At 33.8% G+C, this 27,912-nt stretch overlaps 6 protein-coding genes and 7 non-coding genes across 15 annotated transcripts; 2 read left to right on the top strand and 11 right to left on the bottom strand.

The window, feature by feature from the left end:
* Positions 1-2,511: 2,511 nt before the first annotated feature.
* LOC101887503 (acyl-CoA-binding domain-containing protein 5) lies at positions 2,512-4,065 on the top strand. The gene is made up of 4 exons (XM_005182504.4): positions 2,512-2,667; positions 2,939-3,072; positions 3,144-3,485; positions 3,539-4,065. The coding sequence occupies exons 2-4, from the start codon at positions 2,953-2,955 to the stop codon at positions 4,031-4,033; spliced, it is 957 nt and encodes a 318-aa protein (XP_005182561.1). The 5' UTR covers positions 2,512-2,667; positions 2,939-2,952; the 3' UTR covers positions 4,034-4,065.
* Positions 4,066-4,379: 314 nt separating this feature from the next.
* Positions 4,380-5,570, bottom strand: LOC101887675 (peroxiredoxin-6). The gene is made up of 5 exons (XM_005182505.4): positions 5,411-5,570; positions 5,086-5,261; positions 4,834-5,026; positions 4,697-4,769; positions 4,380-4,595 (listed from the first exon to the last, which is right to left on the bottom strand). The coding sequence occupies exons 1-5, from the start codon at positions 5,497-5,499 to the stop codon at positions 4,467-4,469; spliced, it is 660 nt and encodes a 219-aa protein (XP_005182562.1). The 5' UTR covers positions 5,500-5,570; the 3' UTR covers positions 4,380-4,466.
* A 1,319-nt stretch (positions 5,571-6,889) lies between these two features.
* LOC101888010 (congested-like trachea protein) lies at positions 6,890-13,167 on the top strand. 2 transcript variants are annotated; one of them, XM_005182507.4, is made up of 5 exons: positions 6,890-7,047; positions 7,487-7,628; positions 7,692-8,124; positions 12,577-12,756; positions 12,823-13,167. In XM_005182507.4, exons 2-5 carry the CDS (start codon positions 7,518-7,520, stop codon positions 13,008-13,010), a joined length of 912 nt encoding a protein of 303 aa, XP_005182564.1. In that variant the 5' UTR covers positions 6,890-7,047; positions 7,487-7,517; the 3' UTR covers positions 13,011-13,167. The 2 variants fall into 2 exon arrangements, with proteins under 2 accessions (XP_005182564.1, XP_058981218.1); XM_059125235.1 differs by lacking the exon at positions 6,890-7,047 and adding an exon at positions 7,054-7,141.
* On the bottom strand, positions 8,566-11,596 carry LOC101887844 (toll-like receptor 13). The gene is made up of 4 exons (XM_005182506.4): positions 11,288-11,596; positions 10,607-11,153; positions 9,652-10,538; positions 8,566-9,596 (listed from the first exon to the last, which is right to left on the bottom strand). Exons 1-4 carry the CDS (start codon positions 11,324-11,326, stop codon positions 8,745-8,747), a joined length of 2,325 nt encoding a protein of 774 aa, XP_005182563.1. The 5' UTR covers positions 11,327-11,596; the 3' UTR covers positions 8,566-8,744.
* A 134-nt stretch (positions 13,168-13,301) lies between the features above and the next one.
* Positions 13,302-19,585, bottom strand: LOC101891114 (meiosis regulator and mRNA stability factor 1). 2 transcript variants are annotated; one of them, XM_011293800.3, is made up of 11 exons: positions 19,103-19,585; positions 18,864-18,979; positions 17,618-18,794; positions 17,427-17,558; positions 16,007-17,372; positions 15,754-15,887; positions 15,440-15,688; positions 15,122-15,383; positions 14,192-15,057; positions 14,059-14,127; positions 13,302-13,972 (listed from the first exon to the last, which is right to left on the bottom strand). In XM_011293800.3, exons 2-11 carry the CDS (start codon positions 18,881-18,883, stop codon positions 13,841-13,843), a joined length of 4,407 nt encoding a protein of 1,468 aa, XP_011292102.1. In that variant the 5' UTR covers positions 18,884-18,979; positions 19,103-19,585; the 3' UTR covers positions 13,302-13,840. The 2 variants fall into 2 exon arrangements, with proteins under 2 accessions (XP_011292102.1, XP_058981217.1); XM_059125234.1 differs by lacking the exon at positions 19,103-19,585 and having other exon boundaries at positions 18,864-19,032.
* A 2,369-nt stretch (positions 19,586-21,954) lies between these two features.
* LOC101888187 (small ribosomal subunit protein uS7A) lies at positions 21,955-25,203 on the bottom strand. The gene is made up of 5 exons (XM_005182508.4): positions 25,062-25,203; positions 23,903-24,302; positions 23,563-23,679; positions 23,203-23,301; positions 21,955-22,124 (listed from the first exon to the last, which is right to left on the bottom strand). Exons 2-5 carry the CDS (start codon positions 24,299-24,301, stop codon positions 22,056-22,058), a joined length of 684 nt encoding a protein of 227 aa, XP_005182565.1. The 5' UTR covers position 24,302; positions 25,062-25,203; the 3' UTR covers positions 21,955-22,055.
* LOC131803716 (small nucleolar RNA psi28S-1192) lies at positions 22,204-22,347 on the bottom strand. The gene has a single exon (XR_009342746.1). It is a non-coding gene; the product is annotated as a small nucleolar RNA psi28S-1192 (small nucleolar RNA).
* LOC131803712 (small nucleolar RNA psi28S-1192) lies at positions 22,472-22,616 on the bottom strand. The gene has a single exon (XR_009342742.1). It is a non-coding gene; the product is annotated as a small nucleolar RNA psi28S-1192 (small nucleolar RNA).
* Positions 22,652-22,793, bottom strand: LOC131803708 (small nucleolar RNA psi28S-1192). Its single transcript, XR_009342739.1, has one exon. It is a non-coding gene; the product is annotated as a small nucleolar RNA psi28S-1192 (small nucleolar RNA).
* On the bottom strand, positions 22,829-22,970 carry LOC131803709 (small nucleolar RNA psi28S-1192). Its single transcript, XR_009342740.1, has one exon. It is a non-coding gene; the product is annotated as a small nucleolar RNA psi28S-1192 (small nucleolar RNA).
* On the bottom strand, positions 23,019-23,158 carry LOC131803710 (small nucleolar RNA psi28S-1192). Its single transcript, XR_009342741.1, has one exon. It is a non-coding gene; the product is annotated as a small nucleolar RNA psi28S-1192 (small nucleolar RNA).
* Positions 24,367-24,522, bottom strand: LOC131803715 (small nucleolar RNA psi18S-1854). The gene has a single exon (XR_009342745.1). It is a non-coding gene; the product is annotated as a small nucleolar RNA psi18S-1854 (small nucleolar RNA).
* LOC131803714 (small nucleolar RNA psi18S-1854) lies at positions 24,624-24,779 on the bottom strand. The gene has a single exon (XR_009342744.1). It is a non-coding gene; the product is annotated as a small nucleolar RNA psi18S-1854 (small nucleolar RNA).
* Positions 25,204-27,912: the final 2,709 nt, after the last annotated feature.

Below are 27,912 nucleotides of genomic sequence, written 5' to 3'. Positions count from 1 at the left end.
GATGATTGATAATTTGTGTTTCTACAGGTTTATTTGATCTCCCGGGGTATTTCAACTGTCACCAGAAAGGTAGGGGATCAATTTGTTTCATTTTATAATTTATTTTGATTTGTTCTGAGTTTTCTTCAATAGTAAAATTGTTTTGAGGGAGTCTCTAAATTTATTTGTGTATGACCATTTGTATTATATTAGAGTTTGGGAGAACACGAACCCCCCAAGCCGACTAAGCTAGCATATTAATGACTCCCGTTGGTTCGCCCTACTCTGATTATTGTCTGTTTGGACATTAAACGTTAATTCCAGTAAATGGTTCATTACATTGTTTGAGCCCGAAAACAAAGAACATAGCAAAATAGGTGATTCTTTCAAAATAAATTACATATATAGTTTTTGACTTGTACATTTTCTATTAAATGCAGGCTCTTGATTTGTAAGCATTTAAATAGTTTACATTAGTTCCATGACAGAAGAATATAGGTAGATGCATCAACGCTTGGGAGCATTGATATGTCAAAAAAATTTAAATGTTTTTTCCAAATATAAGTGGATTTTTATATGTTTTCTTGTACTACGTCTTTCGGAGGCTATTATAATTCAACAATTTTTACAAATTTAAATAATTTTTCATTCAACATTTTCAATTCAAAAATTGGTTTGACAGTTCATTGTCCCAGCAGCTGTGTCGACGCGTCTACCTATATTCTTCTACCATGATTAGTTCTGTGAATAATATAAATAGCTTCTCTAAATCTCATTCCTTTGTTCATTCACTGAACACATATATTTCGCAGACTGGGATAGAATTCGACACCCCTGGTGAACATACAGCTGTGTATTGAGCATAATAATTGTTGATGTCATGATCCAAGTATAAGGTCCCCCTTCCAGCTCAGCTGATTACCGGACGATCTGCCAATTAAATTTGAATTCGCTGCAACAAAAACAAACTTCAAAACGATGGTAGAAGAATACAGGTAGTCGCACTGCATAGCTGCTGTGGCAATGAACTTTATGATACCCTACACCACTTTGCTAATTTAGTTGAGCCCCACTTAATAATTAAAAGTTTTTATGGGAGAATTCAATCATACACGCTATGATTATAAATATAATTTAAAATTCAAAGGACTAAATATGCCGAAGCATTTGTATCGTTTAAATTCGGACTTGTATTGCCCATTTGGCGCAAAATTAATTTGAAAACAGATAAAGATATATATCTGAACTATATCCAAATCTGAACCGATCTCGATAAAATTTGGCAAAGATATTTCTGAGCTGTATTTGATATATTTCCCTGAATATCGTTGTTACGGAGTGCATATTATGGCTGTAGGTAACAAATATAACAAATCGGATGAACAATATATATGGGAGCTATAGCTGTTCGGTCGTATGTGCCAAATTCCATCCCATTTGGGCAAATATTAGACGTTTGGTGCACGATAAAAGGTAAATCGGATGAAGTTATATATGGGAGCTATATCCAAATCTAAACCGATCTCGATAAAATTTAGCAAAGGTATTTCTGAGCTGCATTTGATATATTTCCCCAAATATTGTTGTTACAGAGTGCATATTACGGCTGCGGAGGACAAAAATAAAAAATCGGATGAACAATATATATGGGAACTATAGCTATATCTGAACCGATTTCGATCAAATTTGGCATACTTTTTTTTCAGGCCTAATTTGGTTGTATGTTCAAAATTCCATACTATTCAGGCTGATATTACACGTTTGGTGCACAATAAAATGCAAATCGGACGATGATATATATGGGAGCTATATCTAATTTTTTACCGATTATCTCAATCAATAGGGTTCGTCGTGGGGCCAAACAAATGTTTTTTGCAAAATTTCATCACAATCGGATAATAAATGCGACCTGCATTTTGTTCACAAGAATACATGGACAGATGGACGGACGGACAGACGGACTGACATGCATAAATCAACTCAGAAAGTGATTCTATGCAGATCATCAAAAGGAACTATGGGTCTATCTCGTTTCCTTTTGCCTGATACAAAGAAATTCACAAAGACATAATACCCTGACCACCTTGTGGTGTAGGGTATAAAAGTTATTCAAAAAACCAACTTCAGTATTTTCTTCATTTATGTCTTGACTTTGGTGAAGCAGCACATACATAAGCTGAGCGCTGAGCGCAAGAAGAGAAACGAAAACAAAACATAATCATAAATCTTTCTTCTTCTTCCTCTAAAATTATATCAATTCCAAGTAGCGCAAGAGCATCCGAGTTCATGTTGGCGCTTCAAAAATACTTTGTAAATGAAAAGTTCGTACTACAGTTGTATGAAAAGTTGGTACGTGCGAGGAGACCGACCAACTTTTTCATACAACTTAAAAGTGACAAGTTGGGCCAATTGTTGGTGTGTCTGAGGGCAGCTTTATAATTGGGACATGGTTGATGTGTTTCTGTACAGAGTACATAAAAAGCACAGGGCGGCGTCGCCGATTGGCTTATACCTGATTATTCATCGCCGACGAAAAAATCGGTCGTTGTATATAAGCAAAGAAAGTTTGTACCAAGGTAGATCTACCTTGGTTTTGTGCTAAAGTTTTTTAAAGTTTTTCTACTCGGGGCCCTGTTATTGTTATTAAATAGAATTAATTCATAAAAAATACATATATTATAGAAAAAGGTTTGTGGATTGATAATTGCAGAACTGCTTTGAACGTTTTGTAAGCAGATGTTGGATGTTGTAACAAACCAAATTGTACAATGTAGTGACTTTGCATGAACTGCGATCATACACCCATAAAAATAACAACGATTAAATATGAACCTTAAACCCTCGTAGTTTGCCTTCTGCTGTTTTATCAGTAGAACTCAAAGACCCCTAGAATCGATAATCTAATCGTATTAGATGTATATTTAGAATAATAAGACATTTGAATATTTGTTTCCATCAGTTTTGTAGTTAACCATGGCGTCTGTCCAAGAAAAGTTCCAAGCAGCTGTGAATGTTATAAAAAACTTGCCAAAAAATGGGCCTTATCAGCCTAGTACAATGATGATGCTTAAATTTTATGGTCTCTTTAAACAGGTAAGTAATTTGAACGTAAATATCTTCCTTTCTGATATACTAAACCAAAAAAAAAAATAACGACTTAATAGGCAACGGAAGGACCATGCTCATCGAAGAGACCAGCTTTTTGGGATGTAGTTGGGAAAGCTAAATACGATGCTTGGAATTCAAATAGGCATTTAACAAAAGAACAAGCTATGCAGAAATATGTGGAAGGATTACAAGAAATTATTGAAACCATGTCATTCACCGAAAATGTTCAAAATTTTGTTGGCAGTTTACAAGGTTTGGAGAATATAAATCTGGATGAGTTAGAAATTATAGCACCTGGTATGAAAAAACTTGCTGAATCACATCCTAGTTCACCGTTTAACTCACGAACAAACAGTCCACAACACGGGGCCAGCAGTAACATCATAGTTGACGAAGAGGTAATTGGATTCATTGCATTTTGTTTTGTTTATATAATGCAAGTTTTTTATAGCCACTTACAAATGGACACGACTCTTCAGCGGAAGATGTTGAATTGGAAAATCCAACAACAGTTCTACCCAATGAAACACAAACAAATGTCCCAGAAACGTACAATATATATTCACAAACCAATGGAAATGTTGATCAGTCCGACGATGAAGAATATGTGGATCCGTTTGATATACAACACGAATTGAATGAATCATTACAACAGAATAACCATATTTTAAAACAGGTACAAGATACGGTGACGAGAATGAATCTAGATATTTCATCTGTTAATCAACGTATCTTCGATTTGGAGAAAACCGTACGAGATCTCAAATTGGCACTTTCCAAAAACACTCTGAGTACGACGTCTAAGGGCACATTGGAACGCAAACAGAAATATCCCAATTGGTGGCCGCTGGAAGGCATTTCACCACTGTGGTTTATTTTGCTTATACTGTGGCCGTTTATTGCCAGGAGATTGGGCAAGATGTTGACAAAGCCCCAACGAAATTAAATAAATAGAATAGGCAATTTTTTGTTAAGGTTTCTAGTGGTGTTGAATATACATGTAAGTTCTAAACATTTAAATGCTTCAATTTGTGTTTCTGCTTCCAAGGTCAGACGAGGATGTGCTATTTGGATATTTTGACGTATATACAAATGTTTTAAATAGAAAACACAACATTGTTCCGTGCAATTTATTTAATGTACCTTTTAAGTTTTTTTTTTATCGGTATTTGTTTTATTTGGTTAAGCTGAAAATTTGTTCATTCCACAATACAAAAAATTTGTACAAAAATAGAAACAATTATATTTTTTGTTATAAACCTGCGCAAAATGCGCCAAAATTGTAAACAGAATTTTAAAATTTTGTCTTTTTTTACTTTACTTTTTTATGAAAAATATACAAAATACAATCAAAACATTGGAATGTTAAGTATTTTATTTTAGGGTTGTGCCGTTTCCCGTATATACTTCTTGCCCGAAGGAACATCTCGTGTGGTGTAACCATTAGGAAATTTATCCAAAGCTTCCTGGTCGGAAATTGTTGGTAAAATCATACATGTTTCACCTTGCTGAAAAAAGTGCATAAGAAGCAGTGTTAAATAAATCAATACTGCTAATACTGTTGAATCCGAAAGGATTCTTTAAACAAAATTTAGTATGCAATATTTACCTTCCAATCAGCTGGAGTGGCAACAGACTTGGTTGACGTCAAAATTAAAGAGTCAATTACTCTCAGTATTTCACTAGAATTAAATGGAGAGGTGATAAAAGCTATTTCACATTATTGACAAAATAGGTGTATTATACTCAAAATTTCTGCCGGTAGTCGCTGGATACAAAATAGACAAGCGCAGTTTCTTATTATTGTCAACTATAAAGACAGCGCGACATGTTAGAGGTATCCCATCCTTGTTCAACTCATCTTTATCCAGCATGTTCAATTTGGTTGCCAACTCCCGCTTGTCATCCGCAATAATGGGGTAATCGAACGATGAAAGGCCTAATATAAGTAGATTTAATGAGTTTTTTTTTTGTATCTGCACTGCTTAAAAAACTTACTTCCATATGCTTTTATATCCTCAATCCATCCTCTGTGCGAGTCGACAGTATCAACAGACAAAGCAATTGGTTTAACATTGCGTTTCTTAAATTCCGGTAACAATTGTGCAACACGTGCCAATTCTGTTGTGCAAACCGGAGTATAATCAGCAGGATGAGAAAATAAGATTGCCCATCTAGATGTAAAAAAATAGTGTCTTTTTTTTAATTTAAGCTTATAAAAATGTTAATTATATTATTTAAGCGATACTTTGGGACACCACAGTTTTTAGGTAATATATATTCCACTCAATTAATAATCTTATACAAAAATCTGTCAACTTACGACTCTTCCATCCATTCATAAAAATCGATTTTGCCTTGGCTAGTTTCAGCCTGGAAGTTGGGAAATTGGTCACCAATGTTCAAAGCCATTTCCAAGTTGTAGATGTCTGTCGCTTAGCTTCAATGATTTATTGATATATTCATTATATTCATTCAATGGAACTATGATGTATTTTATTTTTATATTATATTAATAGGTCTGTACGGTAATTTTTTGTTAAGCATTGCTAAGTTTTTTAGAGATATTGCAAAAATCAAAAACAATTGTTGAAATTTGTTAAATAATCGAAATTTTAAAGATTTTGTTAACATTTTTCATACTATCGTTGAAAAAATATAATAATATAATAAAGTAATATTTTGTCCTTGTAGATATTTTAGAGAATTTATTTTTTTCTTTTGGTATGAATCCATCATTTTGAGAAACTACTCTATCATGATATAATCAAGAAGGTAAAGTCATTTCAAATATGCGTACCCATCTCTGCATTTTCTGTAATCTACATTGTCACATTTTACTACATAAAAACAGGTTCCGCTATCTGACTTGTGTATGTGCAATGGATTTATAAATAAAAATTTTAATAATGAGATGTTGTCAAATTAATAATATTTGAAAAAATTGTAAACATACGATTGCATGACTTTACCTCCTTGATCTACCGTATACTTTATCAAGACAATAGTGTCTATGAAAAAGTCTGGTTTCAGTGTTAATATAAAATGTTTTTGTTATTTCTTACTGAAAATCGTCTGTTTACATATATTGACATATTTTATTTGGGTGAACATTCTCTCTGCTAGACGATAAACAGTATATTTTATTGGGAACTTAATTAGACACAGCCAGTAAACGTTTTGTGAATACCTTGGCATCTCTGTTTGACTCTTATCATCAGCCAAGGTAGATGTATTAGGTAATCGCATCAGCCCAGCTGACGGCACCATTTAATGTCAAAACAAATTGTTGTAATGAAGAATTCGCCCTAAATGAATGCAACAACAAATTTGTTTATGTTGTCTTCCCTAAAAAAATTCAAATAATTTAAGAGCAAGTTTAGAGTGAAACCAGTAAAAAAATTAAAAGAAAATGATGGAAGGAGGTTAGAATATAATGCAGCTTTAAGAATTAAGTTAGCCTCAACATCAAAGATTCCCAAAGAACATCACGGGAAGTAGTGCAAGAATTCGACTCTTGTCATTCGCAGTTCCGGAAAACTTTCGGTTTAAACCAGTAAAATATAGTCATTATAAGTTTCTTGGTTTAAAAAATATCGCAATACTACAATTAATACTTATTTTACTTTTATTTGTTTTACAATAAAAACTTATATTGCGACGTTCGTTTACGACGAGAGGCACACAAAATAAAATGTAAACAAACACCTCGTTTCTGATTGGTTGAAACAAATTTGCCGCAACCTTTAAATGTCATGGCGAATCTATGTTTTTCGCCTTAGATGCCAATTTTGACATTTGAGGGGACCACAAAAGTTGCTTTGTTGTAGCAATTCGCCGATGCGGTTACCTGTTAGATCTACCTTGTCATCAGCTGTGAAGCCTGCCTAGTTGACATTACAACAACACAAAAAAACTACACATTCAATCAAATTCAGTAACATTTTGTTTCATTTGGCGGTGAGTGTGCACTTTGATCTTTAGATTCTTGTAGTTCTAGTTAATTAATTTATTGAATATCATACCGTTTGTGATGTAAATAGAAAGCAAACCGGTCTGTAGCATTTATTGATGACGTTTCACTTTCATTTTCTGTCGAGATCTCTTAAGTTACAGCCAATATTTATTTATTTATTGATGCTGTCGTAGTAGTAATGGGAGATTTTATAGATAACTCTAATTTGCCTCTAGGACATAGAATATTTGTGCCAGTGTTATTTTTAATTATAACCAATAAATATGAATTGATGCAGTTTACGCATGTAGTCAATACTTTTTTTCAAATTTGAGTTGACGAAATGATTAACAAGCAGCGGTTATCTGATTATAGCAAGCCCTATGGATTGGAACTTATTTCGTCCAAAGTTCATTGACTCTATATGTTTTCGTTTCTTAACAGGCCTATCATTTGTTCTTAATTTATACGCAAAATGTCGGATTCTACCTCAGAGAAAAAAGCTAACCCCGCCAAATCCTTTTTGAGCGGCGGCTTTGGTGGTATTTGTACCGTTATTTCCGGCCATCCTTTGGATACTATTAAGGTAAGTATTTTTGGCGTTTGGTCTTGAAGTGAATTTTAAATGCCTTTTTGATATATTTTGAAGGTACGCTTACAAACTATGCCTCGCACTGGCCCCGGCGAAGCACCATTGTATAAGGGTACATTTGATTGTGCCGCCAAAACAATTAAAAATGAAGGATTTTTGGGTTTATATAAAGGAATGTCAGCCCCGATAGTGGGAGTTGCACCCATTTTTGCCCTTTGCTTTGCCGGCTATGCACTAGGAAAGCGAGTCCAACAGACTGAAGGAAACACCAAACTAAATTATCGACAAATATTTGTGGCCGGTTCATTTTCCGGTTTACTTTCTACTATTATTACTGCTCCAGGAGAGCGTATTAAATGCTTGTTGCAAATTCAGCAAGCCTCAGGGGCAGAGCGTAAATACAACGGAATGCTTGACTGTGCTGGAAAGCTCTACAAGGAAGGTGGTATACGCTCCATTTACAAGGGCAGTTGTGCGACTTTGTTAAGAGGTAAGATAAAGTTTATTTTTTTTACAAAACAAACATACATATATAAAACATCCATCGAAATGTCATTCGAATCAAAATTTGTACAAATTGGACTTTAAAGAAAACACGTAGTTAGGCATGCAACACGTGCGACATCCTAAACAACTCGAGTCATCTGGGGAGGCTGTAGGCACGAGCCAACAAAATTTGAGTTACCAGAATATTTTTTTAGACATTGATCTCCGCTGACGCCCTTTATTCCTTATATCAACTAAATCTTTAGAATAATTATTATTGGTACTGTAACTTCTGTGTGATCATTCATTTACAACAAATTATCAAACAAAATTTCTTAAAGTTCATTTCATATATTTGAAAGTATGTTCATGGTGTCATTTCCTTGCCAGTGTTTATGGCTATCATCAACTGAAAAGTGCGAATTCATTGTAAATATTCAATTAATTTAGTTCGTTATTTGATGACGGCTTTATTGTGTTTTTGTACATTACTTTTTATATTTAATAACAGTTTAACTTACATTCAATATTTTAGTTTCTAACCTATGTAGTATTCACGCTAAAATCAATTGCATTTCATTTACATTTCGATACATAAATATGTAAAACAATCACAAGTGTGACTCATATATCATTTGGTACCTCCTCGTAATCGTGGACAACAGAAAATTTCGACATTTGAATAGTTTCTTTTGGTTCCTTTTTCAACTGGTGTTCCAGCGAATTTTCTCGTAGATTTCTTAAAGACGTTCGAATTTTTTCTTGTTTCTGTAATTGCCACATCATGCGATTTATTAGTGGGCTACTTTTATCTTCCATAGGCGCTTCATTGCTTCGTTTATTGTTAAATGCATGTCCTCTTTCTTCAAATTTACGCCAATGAGGCATTCTATTGTTTTGCGATGTAGGTTTCTTCAATTGAATATATTTGGCTCCGCATTGTAATTGCTTTCGCAGAACATAGTAAACACTGCGGCCATTAAAATTATCGCACCGCGGAGCCAGTTGTTTGTTGAATTTATATGTATTAAATTTACGACATGATAGTTTTTTGCCAGAAAAGAAGTCATTGATACATCTTTCAGTTTGTGGCGCTATCTCCTGGTTAGTGATTTTAGCTTTCCAGCTATTCATATCACAAGAACATTTCCAAGGATTCTCCGACAAACGTGCCACCACTAGGCGTTTTAGCTGAAAGAAGTTTCGGGGCAGTGTTCTTAGCTGATTGTTGTTTAAATATATTTCCTCAAGGTTGGTTTGATCGTCGAATAGACCCGGAGGTATGTAACTGATGTTGTTATGAGAGAGATTTACCAAACGTAAACGTTTACAGCCGACAAAAGCATCCATAGATATATCATTGATTTGACAATTGGATAAATCAAGTTCTTCCAATTGAGTAATTCCGGAGAATGCATCGAATTCCAATGTGTTAACATCACCTCGTAATTTGAGTTTTTGTAAAGATATCAAATCCTAAAAAAGCGGAAATATTACAACAAAATTAGATTATCTCCGACTGTAAGTTTACCTTGAATATATTTTGCTCCAAATTATTAATAGAAACATTGTTTATCTCCAGAATGTTGAGTTGAGTAAGCTTTTTGAAGGGCTGGTTGCCCCATAGTTCTAGGGGTGTTTCATCAGAACCAAAATACATTTCTCTTGTATTATTCATGACCCAAAATGTGGCTGGAAATATGTAGCGTATGGGATTATTGCGAAAATCGACTTTTCGTAATTTCGGCAATGGTGGAAAACTTAGTTCTGTTAGTTTACTTAAGCGGTTATCGCTTATATCCAATGCATGTAATTCAAATAAGCCGGCTAAATTCCGATAATGTAAGTCATGTATACCATTGTGGGCAAGTGATAAGGTTCGCAGTTGTGTGGCGCCCGATAAGGCAAATGGTGGCACCACTTGTATGTCGTTGTGTTCTAAAGACAGATGTTGTAGTTCGTCTAAACCCATAAACATTTCCCAAGATAATTCATTCATGCCACACGATTGTATGCGCAAAACCTCTAAGCGTTCCCATCCATAGAATGACGGCATTTTTGCCTTTTTAACTTCTTCTATGTACACTTCATACGGCACGATTTCCAGTTCCTCTTGTTCTTGCTGTTGGAGTTCGACAAGTAATTTACGATCGTAATGCTTGGTATTGTAGTCCTTCTCGTTGAATTCCATGCTGTTTAACAACTCAATGTTGGGCTTGTAATTAAATACCTCCTTGGGGTGTTTGACATCCGTTGGTCTTTTGACGATCTCTGAGCCCATCAGCGATATTGATTCGAAATTGGCGTGCTTCAGAAATCGCAATGGTGCGTCTAAAACCAAACGTAAGCCACGATCTTGTGATCCTCTTACTTCCAGTGTTGTTAACTGATTCAAAGGCTTTAAAATGCTTGTGTTCACTAAAAATGAAAGAAAGCAATTTACAGACATTTGTAAAATAATTCTTACCGCTAGAGGATGTATTTACCCGTCTTATTTCTCCCTATGCCAGTATATAGCAAAACCAAAGCTTGCATGTCATGAGGCAGAGCATTTATTAGATTCTCTGCATTCGTGTCTTCTTGCATTATGCAAGTAGCTTGTTTGATGAAAGGATTTATTGTGTAACTCAAGTCATTCTCAAAGGACGATTCATTGTTATTGATTAGATCTTCAGTGTTGTCAACGTTGTTATTCGAATTTAAATATCTTTGTTGCATGTGGTTTATCCAACGTGATATGGGCAAATCCATTAAGTGTGCGTACTGACACACACAGCCCTGGGGACATTTAAGCGTGTCAACTTCTATTGTTGGCGTTAAATCAGATTTTATTTCCGCTTCCGGTTTGTTGTAAAACAAATCCATGCCGTCATCGTAGCTGTCATTAAGATTAACCTCTTGCCGATATTTTAGATTTTCATCGTCTTCATTGAGCTGTGGTGAGGCGTATTTGTGGGATTTGTAATTGGAATATGTATCATAATGATATTTTCCATAGCCATCATCATGATTAAACGTTTGAGAAGAAGTTTCCTATTTGAAAAATAAACGTTTTTACTTCAAAAGTGAACTTTTTTGAACACACAGTTATGTTATTTAGTTAAATAGATATATTTTTTTTAACATTTTTCCACATTTAATCCAATTTTTTATTTTCGGGTACTCACAATAAACAAAATCACATTTAAAATTATTAACACCTTCATTTTTTTGCTCTGATTTCGGAGGATTTTATCAACGAATAATTTAATTTAATTTTTTTTAAAGGGCATATTCGAGTTGAGTTTAAAACTGAAATATTTATCGCATGTTCTTTTACCGCCTGTCAGTTCGTACTTTTCAATTGAATTCGTCTTATTGTGGTGCGTTGAAAAGTCGATATACAACTAAATATGTTTTTGTACAATAACATATTAATTCTGTGTAAAATTAAAACAAAACAACAAAACTGAATCTCACTATAGAGCCGACTTCATCACAAGATTAAAAATATTGTATTCTTGGGTGGTGGTGTATATGAAGGAAGTCACGACGTAAAGGATGTTGTTATCAGTTGTTGTTTGATGAATACAGTAGTGTGTGTTGTTATTTTGTATGTATAAAACATTTGCATACACTTACAAGCCCAGTTTCTGTGTGTCAAAATGCCATGTACTTGATTTCTTTTTTTGTGTGTGATAAATTAATAGTATGAAGTAATTCCATTTTATTTATACAACAATGCAGAAATACTATGCTAAAGATTAAATTATTTTGGGGTTAAACGTCAAGAATTGGCATTAGTTGTAGGCATGTGAGTGAGGTATTTGGCAACATATAATATGTCACAAGCAAAAAATAAGTATTTCTGCAGAACTTGTTAAGTGTACCGAAGTAACCATAAAATCAGTATTAACTGACAGTCGTAATCGATTCAGTATTCTAAATAATATTTTGAATTATTTTTGAACAAAGTTACAAAAATCAAGTTTTAAATTTTCTGATGTTTCTATCCATTTTCCGGTTCTGCTCTCTGTTGTTATTGCAAAAAAAAAAAAAAAAAAAACACTGAATAGTTAAATTTTACTCAACCAGTAATCTAAATTTTTTGGGTTTATTGTATTGTCGTATGTATAAGATAATGCTTGTCTTCCATCCCAAACCAGCCAAAGATGTTCAAAAGATTAGACATAGTTTATTTTTTAGAAAAAAAATAAATGTTATTCTCCTATAGCAACGTAATGTCGCATAATTTTTAAAATTCTTTGCAATAAACACAAACATACTATGTTTAACACTTTAGTTTTATATTTTTCGTAACGTGCGGACGAAAAAGAAATAGCCCCAAATGCTTCAAATCAAATCTCTAACGAGACATTGAAATGACATTCATAAAACTTCATTTGCATCATACATTCCATGAAGGATTGAAACAATTAAGCAGACGAATAAATATATGTTTTCATAATTTTCGTAGATTTACCCGCCAACGGAGTTTATTTCTTGGCCTATGAGGCCATACAAAATTATTCTAAAAAACAATCTGGTAGCGACCAAGTATCTCTAGCAGTAACCTTATTTGCCGGTGGCTCAGCTGGTATTGGCTACTGGCTAGTTGGCATGCCAGCTGATGTATTAAAGAGTCGTTTGCAAACTGGTAAGAAAACAAATCTAATATTACAATGCGTAACATTTTGAATATTTGCGCCTCCTAAAATTACAGCACCTGAGGGCACCTATAAAAATGGTATTCGTAGCGTATTTAAGGAATTGATGGTTAAGGATGGTCCACTTGCCCTATACCGTGGCATTACACCAATTATGATTCGTGCCTTCCCCGCAAATGCTGCCTGCTTCTTTGGCATTGAATTAGCGAATAAGTTCTTTGATAAATTCTTCCCTAATTTTTAGTTTCGCCTTTTGCAAAATACTGCTATATTTGTTATTCAATATAGTGTTTGAGATTATATTCTTATAGGAATGTCGATAATAGATACCTTTGCGAGTTCTTGAAGAACATATTTTTAAAATTGTTAATAGAAGCAAAATAAAAGCAATATGAATTATACAGTTATTTTGTTTTTTTTCTTCTAAGCAGAGCTTTCTTTATTAAAAATATTCACTTCAAACAATGATTCAATGAATTTTATTTGAAGTAAATATTTCAAAATTATTTATATCGTAGACAGTTTAACACGGTAATTGAAGGCATGCATTTTTATTATTTTTAATATATTTAACAAAATGTTCTTAATATTACCAATTTGAAATACAACAGCATAATTTTCATAATTAAGTTACAGCAAAATTGTTTACAAAATTAAATAATTGACAATATGTTAAAATTTATAGTGTGTTGTTTCAACAAGGATATTTGATAAATATATGCTACAATTGATACAGTACAAATATTTTTTATTTATTTTTAAATTATCAATGTTTTTCTAGTGGCATTTACAAGAAACTTTTAAAGGTGTCGGTTTTTTTTTGTTTTACAAATAACAAATTCATAAGGTGTTCGGATCCTTTATTATATTTTAACAATTTAGCTGCCACAAAAACATTTTTACAAAAAATGGCACTGTGGCCTTACAAATTAATTATGTGTTTTTAAATGTATGAAATAGTTTTAATTTAAAAATATTATTTAAGTTATAAGATTATTATATCGTAGATAGGCACAGAGCGTATGTAGTTAAGAACTAAATTAAAGTAAATTTGAAATAGTAAATATTAATAAGTTAGGCAATTTTTCTATCGTGAGAATCGAAATTGAAAACTTGTTTCATGTTTTCAGTTTTAGAGATACTGTATGGTGATAACAGCATAGGCAAAACATTCAGAGCTTTGAGTTCTGGCAGACGTATGTTAAGCTATAGAATAAAGAAACATATTATTAGATAAAGACATATTCCAGTAAATTCTATTAGGTTTTGCTTAAAAAAGAAAAAGAACTCACCAAATCATCCTTTGATTTTTCATTGCTATTATTGTTCGTCCATATTGGGTCAATCCAAAATGGCATGTTCTACATGAAAGTTGATATTTGCAAAATTAGTGTTAAATAATACATTTATTTGGGTCTCATTTACCTCTGATGGCGGTGTATCTGGTTTAGGAGGCTCGTACAAAATTGGACACATTTGTATGTTGTTTACTAACTCGTATAGACCTGCAGAGGCTTCAGCCGTTACAGGTCCGATAGAACTTTGATTCGGTATAGTTAAAGTCTGAGTTGGTTGTGGAGGTGGCATTATCAGTGGCGTCAAAACAGTTCCAGTTAAATTAGTGCTATTCAAAAGCGGCTGCTGTTGCTGCGGATAATAATTATTTCCATGACGGCGATCCCATAGCTTGGAAGTAGGATAAACAGAGGGTACCGGAGCATTTAAATGCATAGAATTTGCAATGTGCAAAGGTGGTGGAGGCTGTGGCAGACAGCCCATTGGATTAACTAAACTGTTCATGCTAGCATTGAGTTCACAATATGATCCAGATGTATTTGAGGATGTATTGAAGGAATTGTTGAACATAAATGATGAGTTAAAAGAATTCTCTTTGTTACTCGACATATTGGAGACCGAAGTATTCATTATGTGGGAATTCTGCGAAGCAGTGGAGTAAATAGAGGAACTACTGCTGATATTGTTAAATGAATTCCCTCCAGTCGAATACGTTTTTGGGCAATAGGAGGCTGATGTTGTAGATGCCTTTGAGGTTTGCTGATAATATGAGGCGGGGTTGTGTGAACGATAATTGGAAGATGAATTATAGCTGCTATCCGAGGACATGGCTCGAGTTTTGGCCGGTGGTTCTTGATTGGGGTTAGATGTATTGCACCGACCATTGTTTTCGCCCAATGGTGGTCTTGTCGATGCACGTAAAGTTTTCTGTTTACTATAGGGCAACTTCAAGGAACCAAATAGATGCTTGTGATTAGCATAGGAGGTTAGACGCACTGAAAAAAAAAGAAATTAAAAGTATCTGCTCCGCTTTCGAAACCAAATCAAGTAACTTCTTACATTCAGTGTTGCCCACAAGACCCACTTCGGATCGTTCCAGAGTAACTCCTAAATTTATATAAAATATATCCGAATGTGTTGATATGACCGTGTATAAATTGGGGTATCCAAATTCGAAGGTGGTACTTATTGTACAATCCAAGGCATTTTTTATTTCCAGCAACAACATGGGAGCACGCTGTTCCAGCAGACGTATTATGTTCATAAGGAAATGCATCAGACCGGAGATTCTTACAAATGTACCACCATTCTCGACCACAATCTGTAAGCAGCGAAAAGGTTTCAGATATTTAATTTAATGTGCTATCACAGTTTTACCTCGATGGCATGCTTCATGGCCTTGACGGTAGCCTCTGTGATCGTTTCTTTATACTTTTCATTGAAATTCTTTATAAAATCATTCAATGTTAAAAGATTCTTGAAGATTTCATGATCTTTTGAATCTTTTTGCTCAATCATTTCGGCTTCATGTGACAGCAAGTATTTACTGGCTCTGTAGCAGAGTGTACGAAAAACATTATCGCCTTTGTGGCACATCATCCAAGTGGAGTCCTCCTTTTCGAACGTCTTAAAATTTGCAAAGAACAAAAGATGAAATGTATTTTTATGATGTGTAATTTGAATTATCCTACCTCCACGTATGGCAACAAATCCAAAGCCTGTTTCATATCTTTGACTCCCAACGTTTGGGCTTGTATTTGATAACCATATTTTTTCTTGTGGAGCTTAACAACATCTTCCCATTTCATGCATGTTTTACCAGAGCCTAAAACGAGGAAAACAATTGCTCAAACTGTCTTATAATTGAAAACTTTCGAAAAATGTGAATAAATTTCATTTAGATTTGAAGCATTTCAAAAACACATCGCAATTTTTTTTAATTACCTGTAGTTGCAGTTATAAGTTCTTCACATTGTTCTGCAAATATTCTACGAGCAACCTTTGAAGTGAGATAAATTTTCTTATCCTCGTCGTTGGTCAGCTCCATTTCGACAACTCCATGCACGGCCTCCATGAGGTCGGCTAATTTTTGAAATCCGTAATCACTCAATCGACATTGGTAGCCGAAATGGTAGTGGTAGGAACGAACAAATTTTTGGAATAGTATCGTATACTGGGGAGCATTACTGAAGAGTTCCACAATTTCGCCGGCAAAAATACAGGTCTTCTCCAGCTCATTTGTTGTTTGTTTACGTTTCGGTATGGATATTAATATATCTTTACCATTCTGCACCGTGGATACTACCACAATATTCGAGTTCACCAAACCATCTAAGATGTCGACTATGTCACAGACTCCATAGTCGGTGACATCGAATGTTCGATTTTGGGTTTGGGCAAATATGTTGGGCAATTGGGACAGCAAAACCGACTTGTTGCCATGGGCTCTCAAAACCCTTAGCAGGTCGGACGTGAAGCGACGTATTTGAGTACGATGTGTCAGTGTAATTTGTCGATTCTCCCCATCGCCCATTATTTGCACCACCGAAGACAAAGCCTCGAAAAGCTCAATCAATTTGGTGTAGCCATAATCCGCCACACGACATTGTTTGCCAAAATGATTATGATAGGCCGGTATGAAGCGGTTGAATTTCATGGTAGCCTTGGGTGACATTTTAACCAGCTCTATTACTTCGCGGGAAATTTGATATAACGGATCGGATATTGAGTTCTTCGAATACAAATTTGATCTTTCGCTATTCGAATTCAAAGCCTGGCCATTGTTATCTTTGTTCAGTTCGAGCCACCCTAGGATTTTTATACCGAAATTATTCACCGTTATTTGTATGCCTTGAACACAGCACACCAAATGTTCCAAGTTCACGCCGTTATCGTTGGGCGTGATTTGAATTTTCAATTGCCCCTCTATGCAATGCACCAAGGAGGCGACGGGTATATCGCCAGTGTGATTTTTCAAAAGTGGATGAATAATCTGCTGAATTTCAGAAATGGTCATGAAGACATTGGGCAAAGGTTCGATTTCTTGTTCGGCCCAGCCCTTATGTTGCTCTCTCTTGAAGTGTATTGTACAATAGGGCACACTGTGCTGTAAACCCTCCATGAGGGGAGAACTTTCCAGGGAATTGACTAGATCAGGGTGTAGACTAATGAATTTTTCCTCATTGTTGTCGGAGTTAATGATACAGATGTCTTGCATTTTATATAGATCCAAAACACTTATAGATGTTTTGAATCGTGACTGGAACAGTTCGCGGAACTTATACATGGGTAAAGTGTAGCAAGGAACATCCTGCGAAATAAAAAATTAAGCATGTTTACTTTTTTCTATCGCCACAGAAATTACCTTAAGTAGACCAGCTACTTGACATCTCAGCGTATTGATTTCAGTTAACGAGGAATCCCTGGTGTAAGACACCAACATTCGCTTGTGGCCAATTTTTTTACGATGTAAATTGGAGACAACCTGTTTGGCAAACTAAGAACAAATTTTCAATTGCATATGGTAGTTCTTTGGGCACAGTTTTGTTTACTTACATATAGATCTGGAACGGTGACCTTGGCGTACGAACTACCTTCGAATGTCAGCGATACCACCGGTGTTATCGGTTTTAACTGATTCAATAGGAAATTTCTTAGACTAACCTCATCCATGGAATAGTCCAAGTTTGTAATTTGCAAAGTGACAGTATCATTTGGGTCGCTGACAGTAGAAAATGATTGTCCCGAGCTGTATGGCGTAGAGACCATAACAGTGTTACCGGAAGTAGTGGTTCCACCACTTGAAGTTGCGGTGGCTGTAGCAAGAGACATAGAATTCTTACTATCCCCATTATTGGATACTGTTGCTGTTACTGTAGTGGATGGTGTTAGGGAAGCTGACACAGCATGAGCAAATGTAAATTCTTGACCCCCAGGATTGCAAATTGTCGATGTCATTGGGTGTGGATGCAGAGATGTATGTTGTTGCTGTTGCTGTACAGACACCGCAGTCAGTGGTGCAGCCGATGCAAAGGTCTGCATTATGCCGCCCGGAGTACATGTTGTCTGATACACTGGAGCTGCAAATTGATGATAGCCGGCATTTGAAATAGCCGAAGCTGATGTGAGCGGACCACAGGTTGTAATAGCTGTCGTTGAATGCATTGCATTGTGGTGTAAGGTGCTGGGCGTGGTGGAACGATTATAGGGCATATAACGATTTCTCTGGTAACCACCGTAGCTATTGATGTTGTTGTGATTGCCATATTGTCCCTGCGGCAGGGTCGATTGAAAGTGATGTGAGTTTGTGTCATTCGAGGGAACATGAGTAGACATCATTGTACCCCCACCACCGCCATGCATATAACTGCCAGCAGATGTGTATTTGGTCATCAGAGATGACGGTAGGACTTTGTTCGTGTAAATGTGTCCGGATTGGCTGTTTCCACTGCCAACTCCACATACGATGTTTTGCTTACCATTATTGCTTCCAATGTTGTAATAACGGCTGGTTGAACGATTGTTATTCATGTCGACGACCGCCATACCACCGGAGTTGGATGTAGCCACTGTGGTATAAAATGCAGCCGTATTTGTCAGATAGTCGTAATCATTGTTCATCTGAGTTGTCATGCCGGCCAAACTATTGATGTGTGGTGCAGGAGCAGGCGCCGGCGCCTGCATTACATTGTAGTTCATATACACCTTAGAGGATTCATCAGGATGTATGTTGCTTCAAAAGAAAAGTAACGTATTTCAATTCGTTTGTTGTATTATTTTTCTTTCATTTCAATTGACAAACCTGTAGTAACGTTCTGCCATTATTATTTCTAAAGAAAAATTGTGATTCCTATTTCATCAAAATTAAGTTTTTACAATTTTGAATTTGAACAATTTGATTGATTGGCCGATTGTTGTCTGTCCAGGAATAGAGGCAATTTTGAAGATAAGGTTAATTATAATCATTCGAATCCGCCAATTTGTATCGCTTGACAAATGTTGGTGGCGTCTTATGTAACTGTAAAAAATGTGAACACTTACGCTTTCTACTTGAGATGATGCGAATAGCTCACAAAACGAAAGGCGCCAAAAGTTAAAAAGAGCGCTTTCGGCCGCTTTGCTGTAAATGTTATAATTTGGTCTAGAATATTGATAATATTCCTTTCTTGTTGTAATTATTGTAAAGAGTCAATGTAGGGTCGTTTATAAAAGGTATATTATTTATTACAAAATAATCACTTGTTGTTGGTATTAATAAAAAATATTTGGTTTTCCTTATGGTTTATACTTCATTAAAATCGGCGTTAATGAATTAATTGATGATTTTATTGATTTATTTCCATATAACTTTCCGTAATAATTGAATTCTTGTTTCGATCGACTTAATTTTCAATAAATTAATACTTTAAATATCACTAAGTTAATTGTATAAATTTAAATTTTTGTAGATTTTTTAAAACACAGCACTAGACATTTATGTATGATGTAATTATTTCTATTGCAATTTTTCGGTTTTGCCACTTCCCAAGCCCTTGCAGTACTGTCAGTGTGACTCTTTGAGAATAACATGCATAGAGGAGTTTTTTTTATTTCACTTGATTTCAGATTGAACGAAGCACCAAATAAGAGAGTGAGATAATCCATGTTCCGTTATCACAATTAATTGCTCTTAATTTGGATTTTCCTGAAATCATGATACACAGAGACAAATGATAGTAAATCACTATTTGTTTCGAAAATGTTTGGTGATTTCGACCAATAAAAAGTTTTTTTTTTATTTTAATACATGCATGGTACAGGAACGTTAAATATTATTCTCATTTCATTTTATGAACCTTTATATTTCTTTTGAGTCTATCGCATTAGAAACTGTCTTATTTAATTTTTTTTAATTGTTATCCCACTCATATTATCAAACAAATATTAAAATCCCATTACAATGGTTTAAATTAATATAACAGATAGCTATGGGGTATTTTTAAGTTTTCAATATTTTCATGTATTCATATGATTGGGCCGCTCATTATTTTTAATAATTCATTTAACTTTTTATTAATATTTATAAATTATTCCTACTTTTATGATATTTTATCTGACATTACATGTCTGGCTTTCTTAGTATTGAAAAAAAAAAATAATTAAATATTTTAAAAATTCTATTCTTCTATATAAATAAAGTGAAATTATATAATATTATTACAATTCTGTGGCATATTTTATGAAATTAAGTTTTCTTGGAAACTATTGGACAGCTTTTCAATTTACATATATTTTAAAAATTGCAATCTGATTTTAAACAATGATATCCAGCTCTACGTTTTTCTGTAATCTGCCTCGTAAAAATTAATCTTCATTGAAAACAGGTTCCCACATCTTTATGCAATGGAATTGTAATTAAACTTTTTGACAACAAGATGCTATCAAATGTATAATTTGGAAAAATTGCAAACATATGATTTTACGAGGTCATGCTTTTAGTTGAAAGCTAAAAAAGCCTTACCTAATGATTTTTTGAAACTACAAATTGGTGTGAATCCAAACATTATTGCTCTGTTCCAGAACTGGCATATTACAACGTAAAGTAAAATGAAAAAGAGTTTTAACTGTAATGCTGTTTAAGGCAGGCAAAGAAATTAAAATCTTATCGTTATATTCTACTAAATTTATATAATTATATACGAGCCATTAGCGAGGTTAATACTATATAATTTAACATACTATATAATTTTTTGTTAATTGAAAATATTTAGGTTTATAAGATAAAAAGTGAAAAATATTGGATACTACACTTTTCCAGATATATTTGGAAGCATTTAGTTGAACTCGTATCATTTCACATGTGCTTTTAAACATCCAAAAGTTATTCGAAAAAATATTTTCTTTATAAGTTTGTTAAATTTCATTATGCAATTCGAATTAACTTATTTTAAATTTGAAAAACTCACTGCAAAAAAAGTTAATTTTTCGAATTTTTTAATTTTGGATTCCAAATGGCATGATTAGTAGTAGAAATGGAATAATCATTAACTCAAACGAAGTAATTTGAATTAAAACTTTAATAAAAAGTGTATTTTAAATAGAAAAATGCAAATTACAAATGAAATAATTCGGATTTCAAATCGAATTCTCCAATTACAAATGAAATACTATGAGTAACATCTGCAAAAGGGGCATTAAAAATATATGTATACTCATTGCACCATATGAAAAACTCTTCACCATTGTTATCTTCTAAATATTTAAAACTAACCCATGCGATTTTTTGTAATTTTTTAAAAACAAAATAAAATATTTTTTCTAAAAGCTAAATTTTAACTTGATTTTAATTTGATTTGATGATTGAAACGCAAACAAACCTCGTATGCCAAATTTTTATGAAAACGGTGTTTGCTTGCGTCCCTGGCAATGTCTTTTTTATAAAGAAAAACAGATTCCATCTCGGGATAGAAATGGAAAAGCATGTAAGTACAAATAAAAAATCATTTATATAAAGGATGAACACGCATTTATTACATTTCATAATGAATGCTTTCTTCAAGGCATACTTTAGGGAGCTTAAATAAAATCATTTAATATGGAGAATCCTGTGGGAAATTATTTAAATTATAGCACCTGAAAATATGCTTTAAAATTTGTATTCTAATACACATTTTGCAGGGTGACATAGAATATGAATTTACAGGGTGACACAAACTCATTGGAAGCAAGGGCTTGCTTGCGATTCTGGTCGCCTGGTGTTTTCGATTTTGGCACATTTAGCGAGGAAAAATGAAATTGAACTATGACGAGCATGAAAGGACTTGCCCGGTCCCTTCTTATTTTAACCTACATTGAATTTGCACCCAAAATTTACAACACATATGGTGTTTTAATTAAATGGAAAATATATAAAATAAGTTTTTTTGACAGTTTTTTATTATATCATTTATTTACTTAAAAAAGTGTAAACATAATATATACAACAAATTGTATATAATAGTGAAGCATGAAGCATTTATCTGTTGGACTTGGCGACACGTTCCAATTCATCCTTCTTCTTGATGGCATAGGAGTTTGAGGAACCCTAAAAGAAACAATAAAATCAGTTATTAGAAATATTCAGTTTGATATAAAGATATTATTAACAATGAATTAAAAAACTAGTTTGTAGTTCTACGTTTCTCGAGCACACTAATTTTTTAAATTACATTAGGTGCTAGGATAATAGAACCAAATTTTATATCGTCCACAAGCGAGGCCTTGTTATTCGGCTTTGTTACATAACATGGCATTAGAGTGGACATAATAGAACCGGGGTTTTTAGGTCAAGTAGTAGTCAGTGTTATTCTAATTGATATTTTCGACACGAAAATTTTCATTATTTCCAGTATTGTTTCGATCAGTAACATTATATTGTTCATTATTAAAAAAAATTATAGATCTACGTTTCTCGAGCACACAAATTTTATCAATCACATCAGGTGCTAGGATAATAGAACCATTATATTTTATAGTCCACAAGCGAGGCCTTGTTAATCGGCTATGAGACATAACATGGCATTAGAGAGGACAACCAAAGTACATTTTCTTGTTGAGTATGGATATTTAAAAGCTTGTAGTTTTACGTTTCTCGAGCTATATAAAATAAAAGTTACTTCAAAAGCTAGGATAATAAAACAAGCATTTATATCGTCCACAAGCGAGGCTTTGTTAATCGATTCAAGACATAACAAAGCATTAGAGAGGACATAGAAACGTCCAGAATCTTAACCATGAAATATAATTTATATTTGTAGTTTTACGTTTCTCGAGCCGAATGAAATGCGAGTTACTTCATAGACTAGGATAATAAAACAATATTGATATTGTCCACAAGCGAGGCTATGTTAATTGGTTGTATGCCATAGCATAGCATTAGAGAGGACACTTAAATTACTGGAGTTAAATTCTGGCATTCGATATCTCAGAAATTTCGATCAAATGTTGCTTAACGTTTCTCGAGCTTAATGAAATGCATCGCTACTTCAAAAGCTAGGATAATTAAACCATTTATATAGTCCACAAGCGAGACTATATATATCAAATAGGGATATAATATAGTATTAGAGAGGACAATTTTATAAAACATATTAACAACAAACTATGTATAAATAAATAATTACCTTAGCAGCGTTGATAAGTTCATCAGCCAAACATTCGGCAATGGTCTTAATGTTTCTGAAAGCGGCTTCACGGGCACCAGTGCACAAAAGCCAGATAGCCTAAAAAAAGATAACAATTGTTTAGCATCGGTTGCATATATTTTCATCAAAGATTAAGTTTTCTCATAGAATATTATGTATCTTAGTTTCATACATTATGAGCCTTAAAATGCGGCTTCATAACGCTACGGACAAAAGACAATTTATTGGGTTAGTTTTATTTCTATAGCCCTGTGTTATAGTCTCTTAAGTCAAATGGGAAACTTTAAAAGATATTGTGCAAGGCATCTAATAAATCTTAGTATATTTCGCATGACTTACTTGGTTGACACGACGGAGTGGTGACACATCGACGGCTTGACGACGGACAGTACCAGCGCGACCGATACGGGTAGAATCTTCACGAGGGCCAGAGTTGATGATAGCGCTGACGAGGATCTGAAGTGAAATTTTAATCGTTAGATGGAATTCATCCCAAGTAGGTGAAGTTTAATATTGTTTTCATCTAACCATTTGCTAAGTCTTACTTCAAATTAGCCTCATGGTTAAATGATGTTTATCTATGTCCCATTCTACCCGCTATAAGATGGCTTAGACTTTTCTTTATAACAGTTTAGCAGAGGACATGTAAAAAAAATTATGTATATTCTTGAATATATACCTGCAAAGGATTTTCACCAGTCAACAAATGAATGATTTCGAAGGAGTGCTTGACAATGCGGCAGGCCATGAGCTTCTTGCCGTTGTTGCGGCCCTTCATCATCAAGGAGCAGGTCAAACGTTCAACAATGGGGCATTGGGCCTTGCGGAAACGTTTGGCGGCATAACGACCAGCAGAGTGGGGCAAATAGCGAGCGAACTTTTCCTTAACGGAAATGTAATCTTGCAAAGAGATGTCATTGACGGTAACGTCATCGCAAGACCAGCGGCCGAACAATTTGATTTCGGGCAATTCAGTGGTAGAAACAACGTTGGTTTCCAACAAAGTTTCAGCACCCTCGGTTTCAATTGGAGGTTGCTCCTCAAAAGTCTCAGTAACGTTCTCAGCAACTTCAGCCATTCTGAAATAAAATATATCGATTAATATTCGGCATTTATCAAGTTATTAACTAACATCAATAAAGCTCGTCAAAAATGTTGGTTTTCACTTTATTAAGGTTTATATCTTTGAGACGATATCCTTAAGAGGAATAGTCAACCATGAAATTTATTATAGTCCAGTTGAATACCAAAAAGTCTGCAGAAAACAACAAAATGGTTTTAGTTTTGGACAACAGCGAATCCGAGCTTGTAATTTTGGATAAAACATAATTTTTAAATTTATCACATTTTGATTATGATCTTGTTGTTCACATATCTATGTCATTTAGGTTAAAGTTTGTTTATAGGTGCTGTTGATTTTCACTTTATTAAGGTTTATATCTTTGAGCCGATATCCTTAAGAGGAATAGTCAATCATGGAGTTTTTTGTAGTCCAATCGAATACCAAGGAATTCACTAGGAAGAACTCAATGGTTTTAGTTATGGACGAAATACTATTTTTTAAAATCTAATTAAATTTGAGTTTATACATGCACACGTGTGGCTCTGTTCGAAAGCCATGCCCAATCAGCCGAATTCACACATTTTTTTTCTCTTTTGACAGACACAATCATCCATAACCTCAACACACTACACCGTGGTTTGGTTTTATTCCTTTTCACCGTATACGACGATGGATATGATCATAATTTGATAACATGGCACACTAAGGAGCTTTGCTTGATGTTTATTCATAGTTTGTAATGTTTTTTGTTCAATAATTCAATAAATAATCTTACTTTTTCACTAAGAAAAATTATCCCCGATGCAAACAGCAGTGGCGTTCGCCAGAAAAAGAACATGTTGTTGCAGTGCTGCCAAATTTTTGAACGCTGTTTCCGGCTGTCATTCAGATTTGTAGAGATAATTGGAGAAAAACGGCTAAGGAGTGTGTTTGGAAAAAGGTGGCAATACTATAAATGTTAGAGTAGTGTACAAATAATGAATCAGGTTGGTAATCATAATTTTTTAGTAAAACAACCATTTAATTTTCCAGTCAGTTAAATATATTTACATTTATGTTTCAAGCGAATGTATGTTGTTTACAGTATTCACTAACTTTTATGTCAATCTTTATCATAAAAATAAATGTTTGGAAGTATTACTATTGTTCTGTTCCTGAATCACCAAAAATATATTTCTACTTGCTACTTTTACCATATTTTTTTCGTATGGGAGCAGATATGATATGCAAAAAAAAAGGTTTTGTGTTCTTCTACTAGACTGCTTCTTGTATTAGGATTAATGGTACATACCGGATTCAAAGTTTTAAGTTAAATTCGTTAGAAATAGGCTACCCTTTATCTTGAAAATTGATCCATGGACATTTCAAATAAAAGTATTTTTATTTTATGTTGTCATAGAACGTGAATCCAGCCCAGTCCCTGATTATACACCACAACAGGGTTTTATTATTTTTTGTCCAAGATATGCATGGCTCAATAAGAAAGGTTGTTCAACTTCTAAGCAACTAGGAGTCTTATCGTGTCAAAATAACATTCAACAGTTGGTTTTGTTTATATTACATTTTTTTTTTTCGTAAAATTCTTATATTGGGGGAAAAACTACAAAACATGAATGAAATGTTGGGGTTGTTCCACAAAAAAGGTTTTTTCACCTTTTATATTCGAAAAAAGTGTTTCAATAGATGTCGTTCATGGTGTGAGAAAGCTGATATATAAAAATATATAGTCGAGTGAATTTACTAGCCCTGGGTGACTTTACTGTCCCAATGATCCACCATGGTGATTTCTGCCGGAAGGGGTAAACTTTAAAACTTTTTAATCTATACCTTTATTTGTCTACAATAAAATTACGCTCCTCAGAGAGTAGGTAAACGAAAAACTTGTATAAAAGTCGAAAATAGATGGCCGTCCTTCAATATCATCATTTTAGCCACCATTAGTACGATTCTCTAACTTTTTTCTATAACGTACAGAAATTGGTAACTTTCAACAGCAATATTCTGATGTAAAAAAGTTAACAACATTACTTCTATCAATAGGAGTTTAGCGATTTCATTATTTTCGTCGCAACATTACGACGAAATTCGTTAATTACCGACGTTATAGGCTACTTGCCTATAATTGCTGTTATGGATAACTAGTTAGAGAATTGCTTAACAGAGCTACGAAACATGCTACTATTTTTTACTCCGCCAATCGTTAAATAGAAGATTTTGGAGGAGAACAGCATTTGCCATCAATTTTACTTGTTATATATTAAATTAGCATACAATGGGTCTTTACATAAAACCAGCAAAAAGAGAAAAAAATAAACACGGTGCGTCAGACATTTTACCGCACGGTACGGCAACCCTTCAAGATTTTAATAACTGCTCTGCCATAAAAACAACACGATTAATGTCGATGTTACATTCGTGGAGACTCTAATGAAAAGAATGCTGCCAAGTTATTAAAGCAGTACGTCTTAAATTTAAGCGTATGACATCAGATGTAACGAAATGCCAAATGACACACATGGTCGATACAATTACATTTGAATGATTTCAAAGAGGGTTATACGATTATATTTATATATCATTCACATGGAATTCGTTCTTTTTCGATTCGAACCATATGGTACTTAGTAAATCATAATCATAAATGCTGTTTTAAATATAAAACCGTTGCATTGTTTTTTCTTGCACTACCTTAAGGTTGAAGTTGCATTCTGCAGAACACTCGCATATTTCGTTCGTGAAAACCATTTTAAATTTATTTCCTTTAAATGTGTTATCTGTGATGAAAAGCAAAGACAGCATTTAAAGCATGACGATAAATAAATTCATTAAAATATTTAATTTAATAACCAAATATTTTTATGTATTTTTTAAGGAAGTATATTCCCCAATATTACATTGCAAAATAGCAACATCGATAAAGTCACGCTATATTTTCAAGCAAATATGCATTGTCATTTTTAAGATTCTAAGCATTTAACCGACACTAAATATTAGTGGTAGCAATTAATGGAATAAAAGGTCTCCACAAAATATTTACAAAGTGTTATTATAAATGGTTTGTAGTGTGCAATTTAGAAATGGCTTAGTATTAGTTTTTCTAACCTTAAAATGTTTATAATAATTTGTTACCAATTTAATTCATTTCATGTGATTTCACTTTAATTGATTTTCGAAAGCCCTTAATAACAAAAACATGAATTCATACTTTTTCGTAGGTAGTTTTTTTTTGCTGTTGCTGTTGTTCTTTCAGTAATTTGAGAAGAAATGTAGGAGTAATTTGGATTTCCTTTCCATTTGCCAAGATAATTGCTTATATTACAACCTTAATATTATTTAATTGTAGGTCTCACGATTGCATTGTAGTAATCACTAGGCTATTAAAGCATTTCTACGAATTGGTAAATATTATTAAAAAATTACAAAAATTGTTGTTTTCTGAAAAGATAAAGTTCCTGATGTTTAGTTTTATCTGTATTTCGTCGCCATTGCACTGTGTTTAATTTGAAACACTATAATTGCATGGAATCACTTTCGATGTAGACACCATACGAATACCACGACTAACGTTGGTTTCATACAGTAGTCGAAATGCCGATTTGTTTTTGTTTACTTCGTACTAAGAAATT

Source organism: Musca domestica, unplaced genomic scaffold (genome assembly GCF_030504385.1).
Source record: "Musca domestica strain aabys unplaced genomic scaffold, Musca_domestica.polishedcontigs.V.1.1 32, whole genome shotgun sequence".
Taxonomy (NCBI): Eukaryota; Metazoa; Arthropoda; class Insecta; order Diptera; family Muscidae; genus Musca; species Musca domestica.
This window is presented reverse-complemented; position numbering and strand designations above follow the sequence as displayed.